The sequence below is a fragment of the Mirounga angustirostris genome, unplaced genomic scaffold, assembly GCF_029215605.1.
Source record: "Mirounga angustirostris isolate CCGP_5_RB_7025 unplaced genomic scaffold, mMirAng1.0.hap1 SCAF_1, whole genome shotgun sequence".
Classification (NCBI taxonomy): domain Eukaryota; kingdom Metazoa; phylum Chordata; class Mammalia; order Carnivora; family Phocidae; genus Mirounga; species Mirounga angustirostris.
In genome coordinates this window covers 210813065-210837591 of record NW_026991709.1, presented here as the reverse complement: position 1 = coordinate 210837591, position 24527 = coordinate 210813065, and the positions used below count along the sequence as shown (strand labels likewise).

Sequence of the window (24527 nt, the reverse complement as noted above, 5' to 3'; positions counted from 1 at the left end):
GCTGTGCAACCATCCCCACCATCCATCTCCAAGACTTTTTTTATCTTGCAAAACTGAAACTCTGTCCCCACTAAACATTAACTCCCCGTTCTCCCTCCCCTGGCCCCTGGCTCCCACCATCTACTCTTTGTCTCTGTTAATTTGACTCCTTTAGGGACCTCCTATAAGCGGAATCATACAACATTGGATGTATCTGTTTTTAAAACTTTTTAAAAAGAGTTTAGGAAATTCTCTATTACCCCTTCACCCAATTCCCCTAAGGTTCACCAACAACATGGCTATACTACAATGATGAAAACTAGGGAATTAATATTGATATAAGGATGTTAAACAACAGACTTTTTTTCCAGTTCCACCAGTTTTTTTCTCCAATGCCCCTTTTTGTTTTCTGCTTCAAGAATTATTTCAGGATCCCATTTAGTTGCGATGCTCCTGAGTTGGCATTCTGTGACGGATCCTCAGTCTTTTCTGGTCTTCTCTGACTTAGACACCTTTGATAGGACACCAGAGATGCCCTTTTGCACTTTGCTTTTTTCACTTAACAGTATATCCTAGAAATTATTCCAAATTATGTAGAGATCTTCCCCCATTCTTTTATGTACCTGTGTGGATGAACCATAGTTTATTCAAACTTCTTCTGCATAGGGACATTTTACTTGAATCCTTAGGCTTTTTCCAGTATTTGTGGGAGATGTGTCTTTACAGTCCTGGAGGTGAGGTGCCTTAGTTAAAAGGTAAATCCATATGTAGCTTGATTAGCTATCCCAAGTTTAATTCCAGAAAAGTTGTACCAATTGGCATTCTCACCAGCAATGCATGAAAGCACCTGTCTCCCCACAGTCTTGCTGACAGAACATGTTGTCAGAACTCATCGCCAGTCTGCTAGGTGAGAAATGGTGTATCAGTAGATTTTTCATGATTTTCTCTAATTCTGAGCAATTTTTTCGGTAATCTGTTCACCCAACATGGGGCTTGAACTCATGACCCTGAGATCAAGAGTTGCATGTTCCTCTGACTGAGCCAGCCAGGCATCTCTAATTATGAACAATTTTGAACATTTTATATTAGAGGATCATTTTTATATCTTCTTTCTGAATTGTCTGTTCATGTCTTTTCCCTATTTTTTTTTATTATTTGTTTCTTTTCCTCCCAATTTTTTATTTCTTTATATGTTAGAAATTTTGGTCCCTTGTTAGTAGTATACATTGAGAATATTTTCTCTCTGTCAGTTTTCTTTAGACTTTGCTTGTATATTTATTTTTAACCATGCAACTAATTAAAAAATTTTTTTTATGTAGGTAAATTTATCAAGGTGCTTAAGTCATCATTAAAATGTTTTCCCTGGGGCACCTTGGTGGCTCATCGGTAGAGGGTCTGACTTTTGATTTTGGCTCAGGTTGTGATCTCGGGGTCATGGGTTCGAGCCCCACCCTGGGCTCTGTGCTGGGGCATGGAGCCAGCTTGGGATTCTCTCTCCCTCTCCATTGGCCCCTCCCCTCCCATGCTCTCTAAAAAATAAAAAATAAAAATAAAATGTTTTTCCCTACACTGAGATCAAAGAATTCACCTCTGTTTAATTCTAGTACCTGTATGTCTTCATTTTTACATTTAGATCTCTAATATATGTAGAGTTTATTCTTTTTAAATTATTATTATGTTCAATTAACCAACACATAGTACATCATTGGTTTTTGATGTAGTGTTCAATGATTCATTAGTGTAGAGTTTATTCTTAAGAAGTGTGTGATATCTGGGTCCCATTTTATCTTATTAAAAAATCCATCCTGGGGCACCTGGGTGGCTCAATCGGTTAAGCGTCTGCCTTCGGCTCAGGTCATGATCTCAGGGTCCTGGGATTGAGCCCCGCATCGGGCTCCCTGCTCCGCGGGAAGCCTGCTTCTCCCTCTCCCACTCCCCCTGCTTGTGTTCCCTCTCTCGCTGTGTCTCTCTCTGTCAAATAAATAAATAAAATCTTTTAAAAAAAATCCATCCTGAACCAGGATAAAGGGGAACCCCGTTCTAGAGAAGGGAAGGGTGCAGAAGTGTAATGTGCATTTGTTATACTGTTTGAGACTATTTGGTTTTGCTGCAGAAAAAAGAAAATCCAATGGGATATATGAAATGCATAAGATGTGTTAAAATAGGTAAGTAGTTGGTGGGTAGAGCATATGTGTGTTAAACATAGAATAGAATGGAGAGACCAACAGTAATATTCATGAAGCGATAAATATACACAAGGTACATAGGTGCTAAATGCTCATGGTAAATTAAATAAGAGGCATTTAATGCCCAAGATACACAATATAAACAAAACATACAAAGCACTTAAGATTTATGAGGTCTTGGGGCACCTGGGTGGCTCAGTTGGTTAAGCAACTGCCTTCGGCTCAGGTCATGATCCTGGAGTCCCAGGATCGAGTCCCGCATCGGGCTCCCTGCTCAGCGAGGAGCCTGCTTCTCCCTGACCCTCCCCCCTCTCATGTACTGTCTCTCATTCTCGCTCTCTCAAATAAATAAATAAATCTTAAAAAAAAAAAAGATTTATGAGGTCTTAATTCAGTCACTCATTGATGATAACCATTCTGGCCCATATAACCCTCTACCCAAAACACACACCCATAGCCCGATATAACTCATAGACTAGTAGGCAAGTTGCAACTATTGGTTAAATGTACTTGTCCTGAGTCCTTCCAACAGAGAGCATAAGTGTGAGTCATTGGCTCAGGGTAACTTCTGTCTGTGGGTCCCTTTGCTTGAACCTCAACTCTGGTCCACCAGAGAGATGTGGCAGATCGATGGGTCTATTTCTGGACTCTGAGTCTATTTCACTAGCCTCTTTGTCAATTCACGTGCCAGCACTCATTTTATTGAGGCTTTAAAGTGTGTTTCAGTGTCTAATAAGATGAGTCCCCACTGCAGAGCTTTTTTGGCCATTCTTACATGCTTGTATCCACTGTCTTACTCCTTAAAGTCCGGCTAGATGTTTTTCACTAGGATTGTGTTGGATTTATAAATTCACTGGAGGAGAACTATCACCTTTATGATATTGAGTCATCTTATCCAAGAACAGATGCTTATGAATGATGGTGGGTACCCGAGACTCCCTGTGCAAGGGAAGATGGTATAGTTTGATGAGAATGAAAAATGATGTTTTCTCTTGATTTGCAGATATTGATGAGTGTAAGGTTGGGCTGGCAAAGTGCAAGAAGGAATCATACTGTGGAAATAAAATTGGAAGTTACTACTGCAGCTGTTTCTCAAATCGTATCTTGAACTGGCTGGCTATGTTCATGAAATTAGATGATGAAGCATGTTATGGTAAGGATTTCCAAATACTCTTGACAATGAAGAAGGAGTGGTGGGGGGAGACTTTGAGACCTTCATTGATTTCAGGCCAGGGTAAAAGAGCAGAGATCTGTCCTGGCCCTGGTCCTGCATCCTACTATTGTCCCTGGTAATCTTTTCCCAGAAGGTACCACTCAAGCCTCCAGCACCAATCACCATCCTTATGGGGCTGCCTTGCAAGAGTATGTCTCCTGTCTGGGTCTCTTTCCTGGTCTTCCAAAATGACATCTCAGATTTTCTGCTGGACTTCCCTACTTGTTTCTCCCTCTCTCACTTTAAATTCAATTTCTACATCTATTTATCTGTCTATATACTAAACCCTATGAGTTCACACTGATACCTCAGATTCCCATCCAACACGAGGGCTCTTTCTAGCCTTCCCTCTTTTCTTATTTGTGGCTGCTTCTGTGGCATTGAGAACCTGGTTCTCAATGACCACAGCATGTTTACTTATTTGCTCATTCATAGTATAATTCCATGTTTTGAGTTCAATAGTTTGGACTTAACTTCTGGCCCTACCACTTACCAGCTGACTTTTGGGTGGGTAATGACCTAACTTCTATACGCCTCACCTGTAAGTGGGAACAATAATAGCATCTACCATATGAGTTATGTATTGCTGCATAACAAATTACCCCAATGGTAGTGGCTTAAAACAACAATATTGTCTCACAGTCTCTGTAGGCCAGGAATCTACGTGTAATTTCCCTACATTCTCTGCTCCAGGGTTTCTCACAGCTACAGTCAAAGTGTCGGGTGGGGATGCAGTCTCATCTGAAGGCTCATCTAGGGGCAGATTTGCCTCCAAGCTCACTCACGTGGTTGCTGGAAGGATTCAGTTCTTTCAAAGCTACTGGACTGAAGGCCTCAGTTCCTTTCTGGTGGTTGGTGAGAGGCTTCCCTCAGTTCTTAGATATGTCAGCCTCTCCAGCTTGCTTTGTTGTAGTGAGCACATGAGAATATCCAGAAAGAGAGTGTGAACAAAATAGAAGTTGTAGTCTTTTATAACCCAGTCTCAGCAGTGACATCCTATCACTTTTGCTGTGTTCTATTCATTAGCAGTGAGTCACTGGGTCTGATCAGGGGGAGGAGGGTTCCAGGTGGCAAGGATCACTGAGAGTCACTTCAGAAACCTACTTACTTCATGTACTGGGTAGAATAGAATCTCCCCAAGTTCACGTACATCTGGAACCTGGGAATATGATCTTGTTTGGAAAGAAAGTCTTTGCAGATTTAATAAAATCTGCAGTCATACCAGATGAGGGTGGGCCCTCAATCCAATATGACTGGTGTCCTTATAAGAAGAGGGGAATTGGGTATAGAGACACACACACATACAGAGGGACATGCAAGGACAGACACAGAGGCTGAGGTTCTGCTGCCACCAGCCAAGGGACACCAAAGATTGCTTGCAACCACCAGAAACTAGGAGAAACAAAGAAGGATCTTCCTTAGAGCCTTCAGAGGGAGTGTGGTCCTACTAATAACCTTGATTTTGGACTTTTATCCTCCAGAACCATGAGAAAATAAATTTCTATTGTTTTAAAGCCACCCAGTTTGTGGCACTTGGTTACAGCAGCCTTAGGAATCCAATATACCTCACCTACCCATTTTGATTATTAAGGTGTGTAAAATATTCAGTACAGTGCTAGCCACCTAGGAAGGCTCAATAAATATTAGCTATTAAGCTACATAACCCTGTTCTAGAACCTTCTGTCTTTCTTTACATGAAATAGTGTGTATTAAGGCACTTTATATGCCATGTTGTGTAGACAACTGCAGGTATTATTACTACTTCTGTATTATTAACCCAGTTAACACCCACTCCTTCAGGAAGCCTCCTCTGCACCCTCCATATTCTAGGATTTCTCTTTGTGCTCCCAAGGTATCTTGTCCTATATATTAAAAACAGGTGGGACTCTTGTAATCACTTAATCATTTATTTGTCATTATTTACCTAGAGACTCTCCCACCAGACTGCAAACTCCACAAGGGAAGACCCTTTGTTTCTTTGTCAATTTACTTCCATAAGGTTTAGTATTGTTCCTGGCTTTTAGTAGGTGTGCAATAAATACTATTGACTTAATTATTGAACTGGAGGCCCCACCCTAATCCCCTTTTAAATTTCTACTGTAGAAGACATTTTGGACTTCTTGGAGGGAACTTGGGCAAGGATGGGAAGCATCAGAGAAAGACTCAACTCAATAGTGATTGGAAAGGGATGTGGGCCAGGCCTGTTACCTCCCACATTCCACTCAATGGCTACTTTTCTTTCCCAGAGGGCGCCAGTGAGGAGACAACATTCTCAGGGAACATTCAGGTGAGTGAAGTGAAGCCTAGGTCTGGGAGACAGCTGGCTAGTCTTGCTATGTTATTCTCCTGCTCAAATAAGTACCATGGCTCCCTCTGCCTTTTAGGACACACCAGCTCTCACACAGGAATGATTTGTCCCTTCTCCCAGGGGACATCTGGCAATGCCTGGGGACATTTTTTGGTTGTCACAACTAGGGTGCTACTGGCATCTAGTGGGCAGACACCAAGGATGCTGCTAAACACTTAGTTATGCCCGAGGACAGCCTCCCACATTATCTGGCCTCAAATGTCAATAGATACTGAGAAACCATGGGGAAGGTTTTTAGTGCCTCAGCTGTTGTTCAAAGACTGGCATCAAAAATCTAGAGCTTCACTCAACCTCTATTACCACTTCCCATCCCCTGTCTTTCTCTGTAAGGCACTCTTAATGGGTTCCAGACACCTCATCCTTTAGGTCCTCATGTTCCCATAAATACAATGGAGTGAATGATACACCTTTCACAGGGCTGTGTGTGGTCAATGAGAAGATACATATCAGGTTGAGAGTGCAGAACCTACACCTTAATCAATGTTATTGTCTTCAGGGCTCACCCAACCACACACAAGTATATTCCTGCTTTCTCAAGTTTCAGGAAGAGCCTACCTAACTAGCTTTATTTCTTTGAAAGGAAATTCTGAGGAACAACAGAAGCAAAGAGCACATTGCAAAAATGGCTACCCAAATATTTCAAAAAATGGAAGTGATCATATGGACTGAAGATTTAGCTTCTCCAGGAAAGCATGATAATTCTACACTTGGTATAGGTAAGAAACATAGAGCACTTTCCTTATGACCAAAACATTTTATGAGAGTAATCTTTTGTCAGACCCTGTGTTTATATGTTTATGTGACATGAGAATTCATTCAAGGGGTTCTTCCCAAATGCAGACCTGCTCCCAGGTGACTGTCCTTGGAAAACTTTTAAATGTTTAGCTTCTCTCGCTTAAAAACTTAGTTACCCCCTCACCAGGTACTCCAGTATACATTATTTAAATTTTTTTTTATCTTTAAATATTATATGTAAAAGCTGAGTTTGCCTACGCTGGTTGCAGCTCCATGAAACATGGCCATCCCCTCTCTTCTCCTGGGTTGCTGTGGCCAGTGGATGCTGCTTAGACCATTTTGACCATCTCATCCCCATCAGCCAGAGGTGTGGAAGGGAATGCCATCTGGTCTACCTTGCATACAGAAAAGGAAATCACCAGTAGGGGGCCTTTCGAAGAAGAGAGTTCTTCAACAAATTTCTTATGCATGAGAAGCGAGCAAAGCAGGACTCACTTTCTTAATGTTTCCAGTCTATGAAATCAAGAGGTGCAATGAGAGAAGTGAGAAGACTGTTCTGGAAGCTGGAAATAACACTATGGATATCAACTGTACTGATGCTTTCAAAGGAACCATAGGAGGTACTGTGTTTGAGATGGATTCTCCTGACTTCCAAATCCTAGGCACTGTTGTCTCATTTCTAGGTGACTGGGCCAACTTACAAAGCCTTCAAGGCAGGGGGGACTCTACGTGAGTTCCACTAACCAGGCAATTTGGGGGACACAGTTGGTGGGTACTTTGTGACATGCTGAGGTTCAAACAAGGATCCCTTGGCATGCTTCCTTAAAAGGAACAGGCTGATGCATGCTCTGTGTCCATGTGATGGTCTGAAAAGGCAGCACTTGAAAGTGGCAGATGATTGTTGCCTTGAACACTATTTCCCTTGAGAAGTGTTTTATGATTGCCCTATTTAAAATAGTCCCTAGCCTTTCTCTGTCCTATGAGTTGGCAAACTTTTTCTGTGAAAGGACCAGATAGTAATTTTTTTCTCAAGTTCTTATTTAAATTCCAGTTAGTTAACATACAGTGTAATATTAGTTTCACGTATAGAAGTTAGTGATTCATCACTTACATACAACACCTAGTGCTCATCACAAGTGCCCTCCTTAATACCCACCACCCATTTAACCCATCCCTCCACCCACCTTACCTCCAGGAACCCTCAGTTTGTTCTCTATAGTTTAGAGTCTGTTCTATGTTTGCCCTTCTTTTTTCTTTTTTCCCCTATGTTCATCTGTTTTGTTTCTTAAATTCCACATGTGAGTGAAATCATATGGTATTTGTCTTTCCCTGACAGATTTATTTCATTTAGCATAATACACTCTAGCTCCATCCATGTCATTGTAAAAGGTAATATTTCATTCTTTTTTATGGCTAGGTAATATTCCATTATAAATATATAATCCATCCCACATCTTACATCTTTATCCATTCATCAGTTGATGGATATTTGGGCTCTTTCCATAGTTTGACTAATGTTGATAATGCTGCTATGTGTGTATCCCTCCGAATCAGTATTTTTATATCCTTTGGGTAAATACATAGTAGTGCAATTGCTGGATCATAGGGTAGTTCTATTTTTAACTTTTTGAGGAAGCTCCATACTGTTTTCCACAATGGCTGCACCAGTTTGCATTCCCACCAACAGTGTAAGAGGGTTCCTCTTTCTCCGAATCCTTGCCAACATCTGTTGTTTCCTGTGTTGTTAATTTTAGCCATTCTGACAGGTGTGAGGTGATAGCTCATCATGGTTTTGATTTGTATTTCCCTGATGATGAGTGATGTTGAACATCTTTTCATGTGTCTGTTAGTCATCTGTATGTCTTCTTTGGAAAAATGTCTATTCATATCTTCTGCCCATTTTTCAACTGGATTATTTGTTTTCTGGATGTTGTGTTTTATACGTTCTTTATAAAACTAACCCCTTATCAGATATGTCATTTGCAAATATCTTCTCCCATTCCAAAGTTTGCCTTTTAGTTTTGTTGATTGTTTCCTTCGCTGTGCAGAAGCTTTTTATTTTGAAGAAGTCCCAAGAGTTTATTTTTGCTTTTGTTTCCCTTGCCTTGCTTGGAGCAGATGATCTTTTTTTTTTTTTTAATGTTATGTTAGTCACCATACAGTGCATCATTAGTTTTTTATGTAGTGTTCCATAATTCATTGTTTGCATATAACACCCAGCACTCCAAGCAATACATGCCCTCCTTAATACCCATCACTGGGCTAACCCATCCCCCCACCCTCCTCCCCTTTAAAACCCTCAGTTTGTTTCTTAGAGTCCATAGTCTCTCATGGTTCGTCTCTCTCTCTCTGATCCCCCCCCCTTCATTTTTCCCTTCCTTCTCCTAATGTCCTCCATGCTATTCCTTATGTTCCACAAATAAGTGAAACCATATGATAATTGACTTTCTCTGCTTGACTTATTTCACTTAACATAATCTCCTCCAGTCCCATCCATGTTGATGTAAAAGTTGGGTATTCATCCTTTCTGATGGCTGAGTAATATTCCATTGTATATATGGACCACATCTTCTTTATTCATTCATCTGTTGAAGGGCATCTCGGCTCTTTCCACAGTTTGGCTATTGTGGATATTGCTGCTATGAACATTGGGGTGCATGTTGGGCCAAATGATCTTTGTTATAACTACTCAACTATGACATTGTAGTGGGAGAGCAGCCATAGATGATTTGTAAATGAAGGGGCATGACTGTGTGCCAATAAAACTTTATATACAAAAACAGGTGGTAGGCTGGATTTGATTCTCAAGCCATAGTTTGCCACCCCTGCTTTATTCCACCATCTCATTTAAATTTCTGTACAGCATGTACACTATGCAATTTTTCTTAATTTATTTGTTGTCCATCTCTCCCACTATAATGTCAGCTGTCTGATGGCAAGAACTTGGCCTGTTTTCATCACTGTTGTATTGCAATGCCTAGAACACTGTCTGGCACACACTGGATGCTCAATAAATATTTGATGAAAGAGTGAATAAATACATTAATGAAAGAGTGCATGAAAAATATCCCAAAGAGAAAGACCTGATTCTCTGGAGAGAGTGAAATACCTGCTGTATTTTCTCCAGAAAATTTCCATCTACTGATTAATCCTCACTCCTTATTGTGAGCTGTCAGATGGGGAAGGCAGAGGGAAAAGATCTACAAATGAGTTGGTTTTTAAAATGGAGTAAATAATAATATAGGTGGAAAGTGGCTTTGGCTAAAACTGGGATGGTGGCCCATGAATAATTGCAGTTTAAGAAATACTACATCATGCTATAGAGCATCATATGTGAATTTACCTTCTGTGAATTAAATTATTCTTGCATGAGAAGGGGAAGGAAAGAGGATAGGAGGGAAACAGAGAAAGACAGAGAGGGAAGGAGAATGAGAGAATGAATTAAAAGAATGTGTCATCCTGCATACCTTCCCATACCTTTCTCAATTAGATACCCCAGAGTGAGCTTGAAATGGAAGATGGGTTCCTGTCTCACATTGAGGTCTTTCATCCATTTTGAGTTTATCTTTGTGTATGGTGTTAGAGAATGGTCGAGTTTCATTCTTCTGCTTGTGGCTGCCCAATTTTCCCAGCACCATTTATTTTTTTTTATTCTTATGTTAATCCCCATACATTACATCATTAGTTTTAGATGAAGTGTTCCATGATTCATTGTTTGTGCATAACACCCAGTGCTCCATGCAGAACGTGCCCTCCTCAATACCCACCACCAGACTAACCCATCCTCCCACCCCCCTCCCCTCTAGAACCCTGTTTGTTTTTCAGAGTCCATCGTCTCTCATGGTTCGTCTCCCCCTCCGATTTCCCCCACTTCATTCTTCCCCTCCCACTACCTTCTTCTTCTTTTTTTTTTCTTAACATATATTGCATTATTTGTTTCAGAGGTACAGATCTGAGATTCAACAGTCTTGCACAATTCACAGCGCTTACCAGAGCACATACCCTCCCCAGTGTCTATCACCCAGTCACCCCATCCCTCCCACCCCACCCCCCATTCCAGCAACCCTCAGTTTGTTTCCTACAATTAAGAATTCCTCATATCAGTGAGATCATATGATACATGTCTTTCTCTGTTTGACTTATTTCACTCAACATAATACCCTCCAGTTCCATCCACGTCATTGCAAATGGCAAGATCTCATTCCTTTTGATGGCTGCATAATATTCCATTGTATATATATACCACCTATTCTTTATCCATTCATCTGTCGATGGACATCTTGGCTCTTTCCACAGTTTGGCTATTGTGGACATTGCTGCTATAAACATCGGGGTGCACGTACCCCTTCGGATCCCTACTTTTGTATCTTTGGGGTAAATACCCAGTAGTGCAATTGCTGGATCATATGGTAGCTCTATTTTCAACTTTTTGAGGAGCCTCCATACAGTTTTCCAGAGTGGCTGCATCAGCTTCCCAGTACCATTTATTGAGGAGACTGTCTTTTTTCCATTGCATGTTTTTTCCTGCTTTGTCGAAGATTATTTGACCATAGAGTTGAGGGTCCATATGTGGGCTCTCTATTCTGTTCCATTGGTCTATATGTCTGTTTTTGTGCCAGTACCATGCTGTCTTGTTGATCACTGCTTTATAATATAGCTTGAAATCGGGCAACGTGATGCCCCCAGCTTTGTTTTTCTTTTTCAACATTTCCTTGGTGATTCGGGGTCTTTTCTGATTCCATACAAATTTTAGGATTGTTTGTTCCAGCACTTTAAAAAATCCTAGAAGAGAACATAGGCAATAACCTCTTTGACATCAGCTACAGCAACTTCTTTCAAGATACATCTCCAAAAGCTAGTGAAACAAAAGCAAAAATGAACTTTTGGGATTTCATCAAGATAAAAAGCTTCCTCGCAGCAAAGGAAACAGTCAACAAAACAAGAGGCAACCCACAGAATGGGAGAAGATATTTGCAAATGACACTACAGATAAAGGGCTGGTATCCAAGATCTATAAAGAACTTCTCAAACTCAACACCCAAAAAACAAAGAATCAAGTCAAGAAATGGGCAGAAGACATGAACAGACATTTCTCTGAAGAAGACATACAAATGGCTAACAGACACATGATCATTATCATTATCATTAGCCATCAGGGAAATTCAAATCAAAACCACATTGAGATACCACCTTCTACCAGTTAGAATGGCAAAAATGGACAGGGAAAGAAACAACAAATGTTGGAGAGGTTGTGGAGAAAGGGGAACCCTCTTACACTGTTGGTGGGAATGCAATTGGTACAACCACTTTGGAAAACAGTGTGGAGGTTCCTCAAAAAACTAAAAATAGAGCTACCCTATGACCCAGCAATTGCACTCCTGGGTATTTACCCCAAAGACACAGATGTAGTGAAAAGAAGGGCCATATGCACCCCAGTGTTCATAACGGCAATAGCCACAATAGCCAAACTGTGGAAAGAGCTGAGATGTCCTTCAACAGATGAATGGATAAAGATGTGGTAAATATATACAATGGGATATTACTGAGTCATCAGAAGGGATGAATACCCAACTTTTACATCAACATGGATGGGACTGGAGGAGATTATGCTAAGTGGAGAAAGTCAATTATCATATGGTTTCACTTATTTGTGGAACATAAGGAATAGCATGGAGGACATTAGGAGAAGGAAAGGAAAAATGGGGGGGGGAATTGGAGGGAGAGATGAACCATGAGAGACTATGGACTCTGAGGAACAAACAGGGTTTTAGAGGGGAGGGGTGAGGGGGTATTGGTTAGCCCAGTGATGGGTATTAAGGAGGGCACGTACTGCATGGAGCACTGGGTGTTATACAAAAACAATGAATCATGGATCACTACATCAAAAACTAATGATGTATTATATGGTGACTAACATAACAAAATTTAAAAAAAACAAACTAATGATATATTGTATGTTGACTAACATAACATAATAAAAGAAAAGGAAATATAAAATAAAATAAAAAATAAATAAAATGGAAGATGGGAATGTGTGGTTTCCTCATTCTACCAGTTCCACCTGCTCTTTTGAGGACAAACATCTTGCCTCATGGCTCTGATTTTGATGTCTAAGGGCTCATATATATTTTTTAATTCATTAATGGATATTTTGCATACATATCTCTTATAATGTGTTGTACACTATAATATGTATTACATGTACAAAATGCTGTACCCCAAACCACACATAATGTGTTGATGTAGCAACATAAGGGATTTCCAAGGGCGATTTTGACTATACATAATATATGCTTTATGACTCTCACACAAGACACTAGCATACTGATATCCTATAATACAGATGTCCTCTAAAGTGATTTCTGTTTTCTCAGATAGAAGTGCAGTTGCGCTTATCACTTATCAGTCTCTTTGGGATATTCTGAATGGATCCTTTTTTAATGATGGAAGAGGGACACAGGAAATGAAACTGAACTCTCGTGTCGTGAGTGGCACCATTAGTACAAAGAAAAAAGTGTATCTGTCTGAACCTGTGTTCCTGACCTTCCAACATATTCAGGTGAGCAAAATCCAGAGCTGGTTCTCTGTGCATTACCTCAAAGAGGTGTGTTATGACGGGTCCTGCCAAGAAACTGAATCCAACTCTGCTCATTCAGAGTTAACAGAACCAACAAGAAATGTTGAGGCACCCAGAGATTGCCACCAGGGGAAGCTATTATCACATTGAAGCCTAAAAAGGCAATAGGGGGATGAGCATTGTTGAGCCCAGTGAGAGCTGGAGACATGCAGGAGGGTTGCCCTGCATGGAGATGGAGATATTCTGAAGCAGAAGAAGTGTCTGGAAGAAACACCTGACTTCCTCCTCCTCTCATCTAAGGACTTCTCACCAGTTCCTCTCATTCATTGTCCCAGTGACAAGGAGCCTGGGTAAAGCAGTTCATAAGGGTCAATCCCTGGGGCTCTGAGATGAGCAGAGAAGGGCAGAATAAAGGAAGAATAAACCCCACAGAAGGTGTGTTCATATGAAACTCTTCCCCACAAGTGTTCTAGATAATGGGATTTTCCCATTCCAGTTTCTAATGCAATGCATCCATGACTAACCTATAAAATTAAAATAATAAAACCAGAAAGAGCCCCACTTTCATGCTATTTTCTTTTCAGCCTGCTGGTGCAAGAACAAAACATTTCTGTGTCTACTGGAAAGGATCAGAGGAGGGGGGCAGCTGGTCGACAGAGGGCTGCTATCATGTGGGCAGCAACGATTCACACACCAAATGCAAGTGCTTCCACCTTTCCAGCTTTGCTGTCCTCATGGCTCTTGTTCCCAAGGTACCAAGATTCATGCTCCCTTCCTGGTATCTGATTGTGTCCAAGAAACTGTGAGATTGTCCTCTCCATGTCTTAGAAAAAGACTGAGATAAGAAGTCAAGTGGAAGTAGTTTACTTGAGAGGTAATTCCAGGAAGCACCAATAAGGGGCAGCGAAATGAAACAATAAAAAACAAAAGTTAATGCAGAGAGCATTATCAAGCCACTCACTACTTTGGGCATCTGGAATTTAATTCCCTCTAGGGTACTCTGGGAATCAGTGTAGGAGATGCATCTGAGTCATCCTAACTGAACTGCAAGAGAGCTAGGCTATCTATACACCACCTCCTCTCAGGCATTGGTTGAAAGCTGCATGGGGGTGGGGGTCATTAATTCTGGCATGTCCATGGGCATGGGCAGAGTAAGCTCAAGCTAGCAGAGAAAGCTCTCAAACATTGGAAAGTTGGGTTGTCAACCCCTACAGTTGCGGGGTCTAAGATGATCTGGAATCAAACATCCATTACTCTGCAAGAGACAGTTACAAATGGTCAGATGGGAAAGAAGGCAACTGACTGTCACCAATGAAAAAGTATGGGTCCTTGAACTTCCCAGATCCCAACCACATCTAGGATCAGCCAGATTTAAAGAAATTTACCTAACTTCTTCCCCTATTTCTTTTAAGCTCTCAATTACTGAATATTTACTGTATGACAATCATTATATTACACATTTAAATGCATTGGCCTCATTTTATTCATTCAACAAATTTGCATATGACTGCCTACTATATGTCAGATGCTGTTCTAGGCATTGAGGATACAGCAGAGAACAAAACAGATAAACAAATTCCAACCTTCATGGAGATGACTTTGGAGAGCTATGTTGTCCAATAGGATCACCAACCACATATGGCTATTGAGCACTTGAAACGTGGCTAGTGTGGCTGAGAACCAACTTTTTTATTTTATTTAATTTTAATTTATTTAAACTAAGAAGCAGTGTGAAATATTTTTCCATTAAATACCACTTCATTCGTAGGATTTCACTTTTATCATTGAAAATAAAAGCATCTGAATTCAGATGTGTTGTAAGCATAAAATACACCCTGGATTTCAAGGGCTTAATATGGAAAAAAGTATCAAATATCTCACTAATAATTGTTTTACATTGATTGTAATTTGAACTGATTGCATTTTTGTTACATTGATTATATTATATTCAATACATTGGACTGATAATATTTTGAACATATACTATTAAATTAATTTGACCTGATTCTTTTCACATTTTAAAAGATACGGCTACTAGAAAATTTTAAATTCCACATGTGGCTCACATATTTCTTTTGGACAGCACCAGGCTAGTGGTTTTGGTTTTTAATAGCCTTGTGTGGTGAATGCTATTAGTGCACCCATTTTGAAGATGAGAACATCAAATCTCAGAGAGGTTAAGTCAGTAATTTAAGGGACTGAACTTGGAAGCCCATCAGACTCTCCATCAGAAACATAACTGCAGAATTGAAAACTATAATGAATTCTTCATTTGGTGGCTCATAGGTGGATCCTGTGTTGACCATGATCACCTATGTGGGGCTGAGCCTCTCTCTGCTGTGCCTCCTCCTGGCAGTCCTCACCTTCGTCCTGTGCCGACCCATCCAGAACACCAGCACCTCCCTCCACCTGCAGCTCTCCATCTGCCTCTTCCTGGCCCACCTGCTCTTCCTTACAGGGATTGATCAAACTGAGCCTAAGGTAGGTAATTTAACCAAATCACCTTCTTGTCATAATCAAATCTAGCCATCTTGTCTTGAGGAAGGATGGGGAGAAGGCAAGAGTCAGCAGTAATGGTAACAACATGGATGGAGCTAGAGGGTATTATGCTAAGCATAATAAGTCAGAGAAAAAAAATACCATATGATTTCACTCATGTGTAATTTAAGAAATAAAACAGATGAACATAGGGGAAGGGAAGGAAAAATAAAATAAGATAAAAACGGGGACAAACCATAGTGACTCTTTTTTTATTTTTATTTTATTATGTTATGTAAATCACCATACATTACATCATTAGCTTTTCATGCAGTGTTCCATGATTCATTGTTTGCATATAACACCCAATGCTCCATTCAATATGTGCCCTATTTAATACCCATCACCAGGCTAACCCATCCCCCCACCCCCCTCCCCTCTAAAACCCTGTTTGTTTCTCAGAGTCCATAGTCTCTCATGTTCGTCTCCCCCTTCAATTTACCCCCCTTCATTTTTCCCTTCCTACTATCTTCTTCTTTTTTTTTTTTTTAACATATATTATTTGTTTCAGAGGTACAGGTTTGTGATTCAACAATCTTACACAATTCACAGAACTGACCAAAGCACATACCCTCCACAATGTCTATCACCCAGCCACCCCATCCCTCCCACCCCCCACCACTCCAGCAACCCTCAGTTTGTTTCCTGAGATTAAGAATTCCTCATATCAGTGAGGTCATACAATACATGTCTTTCTCTGATTGACTTATTTTGCTCAGCATAATACCCTCCATTTCCATCCACGTCGTTGCAAATGGTAAGATTTCATTCCTTTTGATGGCTGCATAATATTCCATTGTATATATAAACCACATCTTCTTTATCCATTCATCTGTTGATGGACATCTCGGCTCTTTTCATAGTTTGGCTATTGTGGACATTGCTGCTGTAAACATCAGGGTGCACATACCCCTTCGGATCATTACATTTGTATCTTTGGGGTAAATACCAGTAGTGCAATTGCTGGGTCATATGGTAGCTCTATTTTCAACTTTTGAGGAACCTCCATACTGTTTTGCAGAGTGGCTGCACCACCTTGCATTCCCACCAACAGTGTAGGAGGGTTCCCCTTTCTCTGCATCTTTGCCAACATCTGTCATTTCCTGACTTGTTAATTTTAGCCATTCTGACTGGTGTGAGGTGATATCTCATTGAGGTTTTGATTTGCATTTCCCTGATGCCGAGTGATGTTGAGCACTTTTTCATGTGTCTGTTGGCCATTTGGATGTCTTCTTTGGAAAAATGTCTGTTCATGTCTTCTGCCCATTTCTTGACTGGATCATTTGTTCTTTGGGTATTGAGTTTGAGAAGTTCTTTATAGATTTTGGATACTAGCCCTTAATCTGATATGTCATTTGCAAATATCTTCTCCCATTCTGTCAGTTGTCTTGGTTTTGCTGACTGTTTCTTTTGCTGTGCAAAAGCTTTTTATCTTGATGAAGTCCCAATAGTTCATTTTTGCCCTTGCTTCCCTTGCCTTTGGCAATGTTTCTCAGAAGAAGTTGCTGCAGCTAAGGTTGAAGAGGTTGCTGCCTGTGTTCTCCTTTAGGATTTTGATGGACTCCTGTCTCATATTTAGGTCCTTCAACCATTTGAGTCTATTTTTGTGCGTGGTATAAGGAAATGGTCCAGTTTCATTCTTCTGCATGTGGCTGTCCAATTTTCCCAACACCATTTGTTGAAGAGACTGTCTTTTTTCCACTGGACATTCTTTCCTGCTTTGTCAAAGATTAGCTGACCATAGAGTTGAGGGTCCATTTCTGGGCTCTCTATTCTGTTCCATTGATCTATGTGTCTGTTTTTGTGACAGTACCATACTGTCTTGATGATTACAGCTTTGTAATAGAGCTTGAAGTCTGGAATTGTGATGCCACCAGCTTTGCTTTTCTTTTTCAACATTCCTCAGGCTATTCGGGGTCTTTTCTGGTTCCATACAAATTTTAGGATTATTTGTTCCATTTCCTTGAAAAAAATTGATGGTATTTTGATAGGGATTGCGTTGAATGTGTAGATTGCTCTAGGTAGCATTGACATCTTCACAATATTTGTTCTTCCAATCCATGAGCATGGAATGTTTTTCTATTTCTTTGTGTTTTCCTCAATTTCTTTCATGAGTATTTTATAGTTTTCTGAGTACAGATTCTTGCCTCTTTGGTTAGATTTGTTCCTAGGTATCTTATGGCTTTGGGTGCAATTGTAAATGGGATCGACTCCTTCATTTCTCTTTCTTCTGTCTTGTTGGTGTGGAGGAATGCCACTGATTTCTGTGCATTGATTTTATATCATGACACTTTACTGAATTCCTGTATGAGTTCTAGCAGTTTTGGGGTGGAGTCTTTTGGGTTTTCCACATAAAGTATCATATCATCTGCAGAGAGTGAGCGTTTGACTTCTTCTTTGCTGATTTGGATGCCTTTGATTTCTTTTTGTTGTCTGATTGCTGTGGCTAGGATGTCTAATACTATGTTGAATAGCAGTGGTCATAGCGGACATCCCTGCCATGTTCCCTACCTTAGGTAGAAAGCTCTCAGTTTTTCCCCATTGAGAATGATATTCGCTGTGGGTTTTTCATAGATGGCTTTTATGATATTAAGGTATGTACCCTCTATCCCTATACTCTGAAGAGTTTTGATCAAGAAAGGATGCTGTACTTTGTCAAATGCTTTTTCTGCATCTATTGAGAGGATCATATGGTTCCTGTTCTTTCTCTTATTAATGTATTGTATCACTTATTAATGTAATGTATTGATTGATTTGCAGATGTTGAACCAACCTTGCAGCCCAGGGATAAATCCCACTTGGTTGTGGTGAATAATACTTTTTTTTCCTCATTTTTTAAAAAATTTTATTATGTTATGTTAGTCACCATACATCATTAGTTTCTGATGTGGTGATCCACGATTCATTGTTTTTGTATAACACCCAGTGCTCCATGCAGTGTGTGCCCTCCTTAATACCCATCACCGGGTTAAACAATCCCCGCTCCACCTTCCCCTCTAAAACCCTGTTTGTTTCTCAGAGTCCATAGTGTCTCATGGTTCATCTCTCCCTCCAATTCCCGCCCCCCAATTTTCCTTCTCCTAATGTCCTCCATGCTATTCCTTATGTTCCACAAATAAGTGAAACCATATGATAATTGACTTTCTCTGCTTGACTTATTTCACTTAGCATAATCTCCTCCAGTCCCATCCATGTTGATGTAAAAGTTGGGTATTCATCCTTTCTGATGACTGAGTAATATTCCATTGTATATATGGACCACATCTTCTTTATCCATTCATCTGTTGAAGGGCATCTCGGCTCTTTCCATAGTTTGGCTATTGCAGATATTGCTGCTATGAACACTGGGGTGCATAGGGCCCTTCTTTTCACTACATCTGTGTCTTTGGGGTAAATACCCAGGAGTGCAATTGCTGGGTCATAGGGTAGCTCTTTTTAATTTTTTGAGGAACCTTCACACTGTTTTTGTGCCAGTACCATGCTGTCTTGGTGATCACTGTTTTGTAATATAGCTTGAAATTGGGCAACGTGATGCCCCCCACTTTGTTTTTCTTTTTCAACATCTCCTTGGCGATTCGGGGTCTTTTCTGATTCCATACAAATTTTAGGATTGTTTGTTCCAGCACTTTGAAAAATGTCATTGGAATTTTGATCAGGATGGCATTGAAGGTATAGATTGCTCTGGGTACCATAGACATTTTCACAATGTTTATTCTTCCGATCCATGAGCATGGAATATTTTTCCATCTTTTTGTCTTCTTCAATTTCTTTCATGAGTGTTCTGTAGTTCCTAGAATATAGATCCTTTACCTCTTTGGTTAGGTTTATTCTGAGGTATCTTATGGTTTTTGGTGCTATTGTAAATGGAATCGTTTCTCTAATTTCTCTTTCTACAGTTGCATTGTTAGTGTATAAGAAAGCAACTGATTTCTGTGCATTGATTTTGTATCCTGCCACATTACTGAATTGCTGTATGAGTTCTGGTAATTTGGGGGTGGAGTCTTTTGGGTTTTCCACATAAAGTATCATGTCGTCTGTGAAAAGAGAGAGTTTGACTTCTTCTTTGCCAATTTGAATACATTTCATTTCTTTTTGTTGTCTGATTGCTGTTGCTAGGACTTCTAGTACTATGTTGAACAATAGTGGCAGGAGTGGGCAACCTTGACGTGTTCCTGATCTTAAGGAAAAGGCTCTCAGCTTTTTCCCATTGAGGATAATATTCGCTGTGGGTTTTTCATGGATGGATTTTATGAACTTGAGGAATATTCCCTCTATCCCTATACTCTGAAGAGTTTTAATCAGGAAAGGATGCTGTATTTTGTCAAATGCTTTTTCTGCATCATATGGTTGGGATGGACCATATGGTTCTTCTCCCTCCTCTTATTAATGTGATCTATCACACTGATTGATTTGTGAATGTTGAACCACCCTTGCATCCTGGGGATAAATCCCACTTGGTCGTGGTGGATGATCCTTTTAATGTATTGTTGGATCCTATTAGCTAGGATTTTGTTGAGGATTTGGAATCCATATTTATCAGGGATATCAGTCTGAAATTCTCCTTTTTGATGGGGTCTTTGCCTGGTTTGGGGATTAAGGTAATGCTGGCCTCATAGAATGAGTTTGGAAGTTTTCCTTCTGTTTCTATTTTTTGAAACAGCTTCAATAGAATAGGTTTATTTCTTCTTTGAATGTTTGGTAGAATTGCCCAGGGAATCCATCAGGCCCTAGACTCTTGTTTTTTGGGAGGTTTTTGATCACTGCTTCAATCTCGTTACTGGTTATTAGCCTATTCAGGTTGTCAATTTCTTCCTATTTCAGTCTTGGCAGTTTATAGGTTTCCAGGAAGGCATCCATTTCATCCAGATTGCTCAGCTTATTGGCATATAGTCGCTGATAATAATTTCTAATATTTGTTTCTATTTAGGTCTCCTACTCCTTTGCCATCTTGCTCCTTCCTATTTTTTATTTTTTTAAGTCATCACATTTTTATTATGTTCAGTTAGCCACCATATAGTACATTTTTTTATGTAGTGTTTATATAGTACATTAGTTTTTTATGTAGTGTTCAATGATGTAATTGCGTATAACACCCAGTGCTCATCACAACTTGTGCCCTCCTTAATACCCATCACCCGGCTATCCCATTCCCCCACTCCCTCCCCTCTGAAATCCTCAGTTTGTTTCCCAGAGTCCATAGTTTCTCATGGTTTATCTCCCTCTCTGATTTCCCCCCCTTCAGTTTTCCCTCCCTTCCCCTATTGTCTTCCATGCTATTCCTTATGTTCCACATATGAGTGAAACCATATGGTAATTGTCTTTCTCTGCTTGACTTATTTCACTTAGCATAATCCCCTCCAGTTCCATCCATGTTAATGCAAATGATAAGTATTCATCCTGTCTGATGGCTGAGTAATATTCCATTGTATATATGGACCATATATTCTTTATCCATTCATCTGCTGAAGGGCATCTCAGCTTCTTCCACAGTTTGGCTATTGTGGAATTGCTGCTATGAACATTGGGGTGTACGTGCCCCTTCTTTTCACTACACCTGTATCTTTGGGTTAAGTAACTAGTAGTGCAATTGCTGAGTCATAGGGTAGCTCTATTTTTAACTTCTTTAGGAACCGCTACACTGTTTTCCAAAGTGGCTGTACCAGCTTGCATTCCCACAAACAATGTAAGAGGGTTCTCCTTTCTCCACATCCTCACCAACATTTTTTGTTTCCTACCTTGTTAATTTTTGCCATTCTAACTGGTATAAGGTGGTATCTCATTGCGATTTTAATTTGAATTTCTCTGATGGTTAGTTATGTTGAACATTTTTTCATGTGTCTGTTAGCCATTTGTATGTCTTCTTTGGAGAAGTGTCTGTTCGTGTCTTCTGCCCATTTTTGACTGGATTATTTGTTTTTTGGGTGTTGAGTTTGAAAAGTTCTTTATAGATCTTGGATACCGGCCCTTTATCTATAGTGTCATTTGCAAATATCTCCTCCCAGTCCGTGGGTTGCCTCTTTGTTTTGTTGACTGTTTCCTTTGCTGTGCAGAAGTTTTTATCTCAATGAAGTCCCAAAAGTTCCTTTTCCCTTTTGTTTCCCTTGCCTTTGGAGATGTGTCTTGAAAGAATTTGCTATGGCTGATGTGGAAGAGGTTACTGCCTATGTTCCTCTAGGATTTTGATAGATTCCTGTCTCACATTGAGGTCTTTCATCCATTTAGAGTTTATCTTTGTATACGGTGTAAGAGAATGGTCCAGTTTCATTCTTCTGTATGTAGCTCTCCAATTTTCCCAGCACCATTTATTGAAGAGGCTGTCTTTTTTTCCATTGGATATTCTTTTCTGCTTTGTCAAAGATTAGTTGACCATAACATTGAGGGTTCATTTCTGGGTTCTCTATTCTGTTCCATTGGTCTATATGTCTGTTTTTGTGCCAATACCATGCTGTCTTGGTGATCACAGCTTTGTTTTAAAGATTTATTTATTTATTTTGAGAGAAAAAGAGAGAGAGAGATTGAGAGAGAGAGAAAGAGCTAGCAGGGGGAGGGGCAGGGGGAGAGGGAGATGGAGAATCCTAAGCTGACTCCCTGCTGAGCGCAGAGCCTGACTCAGGGCTTGATCCCACAACCCTGAGATCATGACTTGAGCCAAAATCAAGAGTTGGTTGCTCAATCATCTTATCCACCCAGCACCCCAAGAGACTCTTAACTATAGGAAACAAACTGAGGGTTACTGGAGGGGAGGTGGGGGGGGACAGGGTAATTGGGTGATGGGCAATAAGGAGAGCACTTGATGTAATGAGCACTGGGTGTTATATGCAACTGATAAATCTCTAAATTCTACCCCTTAAACTAACAATATACTATATATTAACTAAATTAAATTTAAATTTAAAAAAATTTTAAATAAATAAAAAAATTAAAAAATAGAGTCAACAGTGATGGTGTTAGGGGAAAAAGCAAGTTTTGATTTCAACTCTCTTCATCTGTAACTCTGAATAAAACCTGTACTTTTTGAGAAGCCATTTAGCAAGCTGACTGAGAGTCATACTGATGGCATTAGGTAAGGTAACAGTAGTTCCTGTAACAAATAAACTCCAAAATGTCATTGACTAAGCACAAGAGTGGTTAATATCCCCCTTCTGTATTAGTGGAGGATGGACAAACAGGTTTGAAAGGAGTCTATCCTCCAACTTCAGGCTTATGGAAGCTCTTCTGCCTTGTATGCACAGCTTTCAAGGTCATCCAAGAGTCCTTTCCATTTTCGTTAACTGAAAAGAAAAAAGAACATGGCAGAGTCCCATGAGGGAGGTTTATATGGGCCATCTTAGAAAGTGGTGCACATCACATCCCTTCACGTTCTACTGGCTATAAATCAGTGAAGTGGTCCCACCTGAGAGCAAGGGGAGCAAGGGGAGCAGGGAGATGTAGATGAAGCCTCATCCTAGTGACAAGTCTATAGTCTGGAATCAGGGGTAGAGGGAGTTTTGAATTCTGGGTGGACAGTGGCTTTGCTACACAAGTGATATTAGCTTTTGTCTCCATTATGATCACAGTCATCATCATAGCCAGGAAGAATTGGAACTAACTGTTTTCCAAAGTTCCTTTTAACCCTAAAAGACTACTATATCACAGCCAGAAGGTTGTGAAAGCACTATTTTTCTCCCCTGGGAGACAATACATTGCTATGGTTAAGAGGAAGTATAGTCTCTGGAGACAGTTTGGGTTTCAAATCCATTTCTATTTTTTACTAGCTATGTTATATTGGGTGAGATTTACCTTTTGGTCCCCAGTTTCCTCATTAGGAAATGGGCAAGGTTGGCAAGTACAGTGCTGACACTGATTCTGGCCCACCCTCTGTTTCTGTTAAAAAAAAAAATCTGTTTTATAAAACAGTCTGTTTTGTTTATTGGAACCACAGCCACCAATGTCAGAGATGGATGTCCCAGCTCAAGCAGAGAGCAAATTCTCCCTTCCTCCATCTAAGTTTTTCTTAGACCCTCAGGTGGATTGAATGATGATGCCCTCATTGGTGAGGGTGATCTTTACTTAGTCTACCAACTCAAATGCTAATCGCTTCCTGTAAAACCCTCACAGACACACCCAGAAATGATGTTTTACATGTTATCTGGACATTCCTTATCTGTCGAGTTGACACATAAAATTAAGCATCAAACCCACCCAAAGGGCAAAGGCCATGGAATATTCATCTACGAACTCTTGTCTGTCATGAATCTGAGGACTGTTCCCATGGCATTCATTCCTTGGTATTTCTAGCCTGCTCCATATGTGGTGTAAGCAAGGGACACTGAGAGCCCCCCAAAAATGTGTTGCCCCCAGGCAAAATGTCACAGGTGTTAGAATTGAAAATGTAGGCCAACATCCAGGAAATGCTAAGTGCTGCGGACATGATCAGGCACAGACCACATTCCGAACTCTTGTCTCCCCTCCAGGTGCTGTGCTCCATCGTTGCAGGGGTGCTGCACTACCTCTACCTGGCCTCCTTCACCTGGATGTTCCTTGAAGGGCTGCACCTCATCCTCACCATTAGGAATCTCAAGGTGGCCAACTACACCAGTGCAGGCAAATTCAAGAAGTTCATGTACCCTTTAGGCTATGGGATTCCAGCTCTCATTGTGGCTGTGTCTGCAATAGTAGGACCCCAAAATTATGGATCACAAACTCAGTAAGCATGATGTGTGCCTTTATGGTGGAAGTGGCGTCTGTGGCTGATATATGATCTGAAATCAAAAAACATTTCAGTCCATTTCCTGTTATGAATTATACTTCACAAAACCAGTCCCATTTTAAGCCAGAATTCTATCTTCTCTTAGAAATTCCTAGAGGAATGCTTCTCAGCATCTTTGGAGTTGGATCGTTTTGAGACTTTTGGTGAAATCTAGGGCTTATTTCCCCAAACAAGGAAATATA

The 24527-nt window shown here is 40.3% G+C and overlaps 1 protein-coding gene across 2 annotated transcripts in view; it reads left to right on the top strand.

The window, feature by feature from the left end:
- The window catches only part of LOC123863083 (adhesion G protein-coupled receptor E4-like), a 54663-nt gene that overhangs the window by 13453 nt on the left and 16683 nt on the right, over nucleotides 1-24527 (top strand). Inside the window, exons 5-12 of one of the 2 annotated variants that reach the window (XM_064572250.1) lie at nucleotides 3169-3318; nucleotides 5625-5665; nucleotides 6327-6462; nucleotides 6994-7101; nucleotides 12856-13040; nucleotides 13643-13810; nucleotides 15345-15539; nucleotides 24050-24282. In XM_064572250.1, the coding sequence (XP_064428320.1) occupies nucleotides 3169-3318; nucleotides 5625-5665; nucleotides 6327-6462; nucleotides 6994-7101; nucleotides 12856-13040; nucleotides 13643-13810; nucleotides 15345-15539; nucleotides 24050-24282 (1216 nt within the window). The remainder of the gene's footprint in view (nucleotides 1-3168; nucleotides 3319-5624; nucleotides 5666-6326; nucleotides 6463-6993; nucleotides 7102-12855; nucleotides 13041-13642; nucleotides 13811-15344; nucleotides 15540-24049; nucleotides 24283-24527) is intronic. The other variant, XM_064572254.1, reaches the window with a different exon arrangement.